Source organism: Oncorhynchus tshawytscha, linkage group LG04 (genome assembly GCF_018296145.1).
Source record: "Oncorhynchus tshawytscha isolate Ot180627B linkage group LG04, Otsh_v2.0, whole genome shotgun sequence".
Taxonomy (NCBI): domain Eukaryota; kingdom Metazoa; phylum Chordata; class Actinopteri; order Salmoniformes; family Salmonidae; genus Oncorhynchus; species Oncorhynchus tshawytscha.
The window spans coordinates 48109634-48115913 of NC_056432.1; the positions used below are offsets into that span (position 1 = coordinate 48109634).

At 39.5% G+C, this 6280-nt stretch overlaps 1 protein-coding gene across 1 annotated transcript in view; it reads right to left on the reverse strand.

Annotated features, from left to right (window-relative positions):
* The window catches only part of LOC112248940 (solute carrier family 12 member 2), a 40975-nt gene extending 36164 nt beyond the window's left edge, over window positions 1-4811 (reverse strand). The window contains exon 1 of the mRNA XM_024418405.2: window positions 4128-4811. Coding sequence (XP_024274173.1) covers window positions 4128-4598 — 471 coding nt within the window. The 5' untranslated portion in view covers window positions 4599-4811. The remainder of the gene's footprint in view (window positions 1-4127) is intronic.
* Window positions 4812-6280: the final 1469 nt, after the last annotated feature.

A 6280-nucleotide genomic window follows, 5' to 3' on the forward strand; every position in this document is an offset into this window, starting at 1 on the left:
GAATCCCATAGGATGGCGCACAAATGGCCAGCGTTAAGTATTTGTTCTTAACTAACTTGCCTAGTTAAATAAAGGTTAAATAAAATTTGCTACATGTTACATGATGTCATGTAGGCTAAATGCATTTGTCTGACGCCTGCTTATGTTTGTGCTACTGCAATATCCTTAGTTACAACAGACAGAAAAGGTTGCATCTACATATTGATCATGTAGTCATATATTAGCCTAAAAAAAAACATTACCGTTCAAAAGTTTGGGGTCACTTAGAAATGTCCTTGTTTTTGAAAGAAAATCACATTTTATGCCCATTAAAATAAACATATAATTGATCAGAAATACAGTGTAGACGTTGTTAATGTTGTAAATTACTATTGTAGCTGGACTATGGAATATCTACATAGGCATACAGAGGTCCATTATCAGCAATCATCACTCCTGTGTTCCAATGGCACGTTGTGTTAGCTAATCCAAGTTTATCATTCTAAAAGGCAAATTGATCATGAGAAAATGTCACGTTCTGACCTTAGTTATTTTGTTAGGTCTTGGTTTTAGTATGGTCAGGGCGTGAGTTGGGTGGGTTGTCTATGTTCGTTTTTCTATGTTGTGTTTTGTGTTTGGCCTGGTATGGTTCTCAATCAGAGGCAGGTGTCGTTAATTGTCTCTGATTGAGAATCATACTTAGGTAGCCTTTTCCCACATGTGTTTCGTGGGTGATGGTTTCCGTTTCAGTGTTTGTCCCATTCGGGACTGGTTTCGGTTTTCATTTTGATTATCTTGTTTTTTTGTATTTTCGTATTCATTCCTATTAACATACATGATGGATACATACCACGCTGCGCATTGGTCCTCCGATCCTTCCTACTACTCCTCCCCGTTACAGAAAACCTTTTTGCAATTATGTTAGCACAGCTGAAAACTGTTCTTCTGATTAAAGAAACAATAACACTGGCCTTCTTTAGACTAGTTGAGTATCTGGAGCATCAGCATTTGTGGGTTCGATTACAGGCTCAAAATAGCCAGAAACAAAGAACTTTCTTATGAAACTTGTCAGTTTATTCTTGAAACAGTGAAGAGGCAACTCCGGGATGCTGGCCTTCTAGGCAGAGATGCAAGAAAAAGCCGTATCTCAGACTGGACAATAAAAAGAAAAGATTAAGGTGCGTCCTCCCACTCCCACTCCACCGGGGCCTCCCACTCCTCTTTCTATAATTACAAAAGGGTTTTCTAATGTTCAATTAGCCTTTTAACATGATAAACCTGGATTAGCTAACACAACGTGCCATTGGAACACAGGAGTGATGGTTGATAATAATGGGCCTCTGTACTCCTATGTAGATATTCTATTAAAAATAAGCCATTTCCCGCTACAATAGTCATTTGCAATACAACATTAACAATGTCTACACTGTATTTCTAATCAATTTGATGTTAATGGACAAAAAAATGGGCTTTTCTTTCAAAAACAAGGAAATTTCTAAGTGACCCCAAACTTTTGAACGGTAGCTTGTTCAAATCGTTGCAGGGAACGGAGGGTGGAATGGGGCGGTTCGATCTGGTCTCCTTGCCTCAACCTTAATATAAGAGTCTAAAAATGGGTATATGGGTAATATTGCAATACAATGCAATATTCAAATTCAACTTCCGTTGGCACTAATATCACTCCATATCACGCTTTCCTATGGAAATGGAACCTTTGACATGCAGGTATGCATGTACAGTTGAAGTCAGAAGTTTACATAGACCTTACCCAAATAATCCTTGTAAAAATTCCCTGTCTTAGGTCAGTTAGGATCACCACTTTATTTTAAGAAAATATATTTTGTGAAATGTCAGAATAATAGTTGAGAAAATGATTTATTTCAGCTTTTACTTCTTTCATAACATTCCCAGTGGGTCAGAAGTTTACATACACTCAATTAGTATTTGGTAGCATTGCCTTTAAATTGTTTAACTTGGGTCAAATATTTTGGGTAGCCTTCCACAAGCTTCCGACAATAAGTTGGGTGAATTTTGGCCCATTCCTCCTGACAGAGCTGGTGTAACTGAGACAGGTTTGTAAGTATGCTTGGGGTCATTGTCCATTTGGAAGACCCATTTGGGACCAAACTTTAACTTCCCGACTGATGTCTTGAGATGTTGCTTCAATATATCCACATAATTTTTCTTTCCTCATGAAGCCATCTATTTTGTGAAGTGCACCAGTCCCTCCTGCAGCAAAGCACCCCCACAGCATGATGCTGCCACCCCCGTGCTTCATGGTTGGGATGATGTTCTTCGGCTTGCAAGCCTCCCCCTTTTTCCTCCAAACATAACAATGGTCATTATGGTCAAACAGTTCTATTTTTGTTTCATCAGGCCAGAGGACATTTCTCCAAAAGGTACGATATAGGACTCGTTTTATGTCGATATAGGACTCATTTTACTGTGGATATAGGTACTTCTGAACCTGTTTTCTCCAGCATCTTCACAAGGTCCTTTGCTATTGTTCTGAAATTGATTTGCACTTTTCACACCCAAGTACGTTCATCTCTAGGAGACAGAACGCGTCTCCTTCCTGAGTGGTATGACGGCTGCGTGGTCCCATGGTGATTATGCTTGCGTACTATAGTTTATCCAGATGAATGTGGTACCTTCAGATGTTTGGAAATTGCTCCCAAGGATAAACCAGACTTGTGGAGGTCTAAAAAACTTTTCTGAGGTCTTGGCTGATTTCTTTAGATTTTCCCATGATGTCAAGCAAAGAGGCACCGGGTTTGAAGGTAGGCCTTGAAAAAAACATTGTTGGAAAAATTACTTGAGTCATTAACAAAATAGATGTCCTATCCGACTTGCCAAAACTATAGTTTGTTAACAAGAAATTTGAGGAGTGGTTGAAAAACGAGTTTTAATGACTCCAACCTAAGTGTATGTAAACTTCCCGACTTCTACTGTATACATAAACATTGTGCAATATCTAGATTATTAGATATAGAAGGCCTAGAACCTGTGGTTTGAAAAGATGTTACAATATTTCGGCCTGTGGGCTGGACTGATGTATCTACTCTGTCCTCCATTACTAGTGACCTGCCCCCATGAGAGGCATGTGAGTGATCCAACAGGATAGCGTGGCTATAAAGTGTTAGAGACCAGAGACTGGGACACTGGACCATTGAGTATAGGGAAGGGAGAGAGAACCACGGCAGCATTGTTTGTTGGTGGCTGCAAAGGCTGTCAGTTGCCAAGAGTAGCCGGTGATCAGGGTTTGGGCATGGTCAGAGAGAGCATTGTCTGAGCAAAATGTGTGGGTCATGCCCCTGATGTCACACTGTCCATTCAAAGGACTGCAAAGGAGAAGAAATGTCCCTGTGGAAGGGAATGCTGTGATTGTGACAGGTCACTTCAGCTTAGCATAGACACATTACACTGGCAGTTGTGATACAGCATCAATGGACTGGCCATAGGGCGTTCTGGCAAATTTCTAAATGTTGATTTTTTAGTGCAGAATGACTATTATTTGGGTAATAATGAGGGGCCTCATGGAAAACAATGGGCCGGGCTGGGGGCCTCTAGGGAAAAAAATGGGCCGGTGTGTTATAAATACACAGGTTGATTTTAGGTCCCAGTCTGTTCCTGTGGTACAGTGTCACTAGGACTGAATGTAACAGTATAACTTTAGACCGTCCCCTCGCCCATACCCGGGCGCGAACCAGGGACCCTCTGCACACATCAACAACAGTCACCCACGAAGCGTCGTTACCCATCGCTCCACAAAAGCCGCGGCCCTTGCAGAGCAAGGGGAACTACTACTTCAAGGTCTCAGAGCAAGTGACGTCACCGATTGAAACGCTATTTAGCGCGCACCGCTAACTAAGCTAGCGGTTTCACATCCGTTACATAAGGATGAACTATAGATTTACATACAGTGCTTTCAGAAAGTATTCATACCCCTTGACCTATTCCACATTTTGTTGTGTTACACCCGGAATTTTTCTCACCCATCTACACAATATACCCCCATGTTTTTAGACTTTTTTATACACTTGGCACCAATATAGGCTATCTCGAGGCGTGCGCTATCATTCCCCACCTGTCTGGTAAATAGCGATGTAGTGGCGCGTCAAAACAGAAGGTGGTAGCAGGTTACATACCTTGTCAAGCTCATCGTGTAGCTCCGAAAGAGTTGGTCGTATCAACTTATCTCCAAGAGGCGCTTCTGTTTGTCGGTAGAAATCGATGTTTGGGACAGCATCAATTGTGTTATGGCCAAATGTTCGCATATAATACGTATTTGAGTGGGTATCTGAAATGTTAGTATGACCGCTTGCGGACGAACGATGGCTGCCCGTGCTCCTGACAGTGTCACCATTCTGAGCCACATCAGATGCATCCGTCCCTATTCCACCTGAATCAAGAAACTTGACTACGCTAAATCTCCCTTTGGACTCCTCTCCACCTGCCGACCCTTTACTACCAGTCGTACCCGTAGTTCCATCAGTCCCTCCCGACGTGCGCTCTCCAGATGTGACGGGTCCTAACTCCGTTACCTCTGTCACCTGAAACCTGCTTTGACCTGAACCCGCTGACTTGAGAGCTGGTTTCTGACCTGATGGTGATGACATGTCCACTGAGTAGTTATCACTGTATAATCAGATGTATTGCAGAAAATTGTTTTGAAAAGGACCATTTAAATTCATTCCTTCAGCAAGGTATGCATCAGTACTCAAACCAAAGCTGCGCCCTGAGCATCTATCTACCCGATCCACTCTCTCCTGTTCTGGACCCCAACAGTGATGCCTCGAGTGTGGGTCGAATGTTCTGAGAAATTAGCAACTCTGAGTACGTCACTCGCCAACACAAGGTCTAGAGGTCGCAGGGCAGCGTCAAGGAGCAAACATGCAAATTTGTCCATGCGCTTTTTGTGTGCGCTTTTCAACCGCAGACAACCCACTAAGATTATTAGCTTTGAATGTATGTGAAATTAATATTTTATTGTCATGTATAGTTGTTCATTCACAGAACTCTAAAGTCAGGCAACTATTTCACTTGTGATTTCAATAGAAAACAAGTGCTACATTGTAAACCTTACTATAACTCCCTAACCCATTAAATAAATTGAGTCATGCCTACCCAAACATCTCCAACTGTCTGTAAAAACCAAATCATATAAGTGGTACTCACTCAGATGTCAATAAAACATGTTAGCACTTAGTTTTTTGTGAGGAATGTTAACAAATGTAAGGTCATTGAGTAACTATAACTTTATTTATCTTTGTTCTGCTAATCTAAAATTAACACTTTTGCAAGTTAGGATTATTTAATAGTTTAATGTCAATTTAACATTTATTCAATTATTATTATAATTATTATTATATTGTTTTACGTCTTTATCATTATAAGTAAAGTATTAGTTAGACACATTGATATTTGAGTAAAACACACTTTTATTTTTGTTGTGCTGATAAGCAAATTATGAATACTTAATAATTTTATGTTCTTGCAACAACTTCCCTCGTTTTAATACTGTGGGTAATTACATTTTTTGGACTTTGATACTTTTACTCAATGTTGTATGCATGTTTGAAGAAAGATAACTATATTTCTAAAATAGTATTTAACAGTTTGTTGCGCTATGAGGTGTAATGGATCATGATGAACAGATATCAAAACCGTTGGGCAAATTGACGTTCAATAATGAGACAGACAAGCCATTCCCACTATCCTACTACAATGCTTACAGCTCTACCTTTAATTACTGCTTGAGGAGTGAGCACTGTGCTCATCAATGCCTGCAAGGTGGGTTAAAATTACAAATAGTCAAATACATAAAACAATGTTAAACATTAAGACACGGCCACTGAAAAATACTAATCACAAATGCTTACTTGACTTCTTCACAAATTTACAATACTTGAAAAAAATGATCAATGAAGGTTAATAATTTAAGTAGAAGGGACCCTAAATGTGTATGTTTTAGACAACAAATATTAATGTTCAAGTAACTTCAATCATTCTAATTCAGAATACATAATGAAAATTAGTGTACAAAAGTTCATAAAACAAAAAAGTGATGTAATTACAACTTTAAAAAAGATAACCATAAGGAATATTTTGAGTTGAGTTGCTCGATTGGTTCTAGGCAATCGCTTTCCACAAACATTTTTATTTAGCAGAACTAATGTGTAGACAGATATGCATAGTATTTATTTTATTTATGTAGAATTAGAGTTCATAGTTCATAGTTCATGACCTCCGTTCAATAATTATGAGTTATACTCAATAAAAACAAAGGTATCTTACAAGC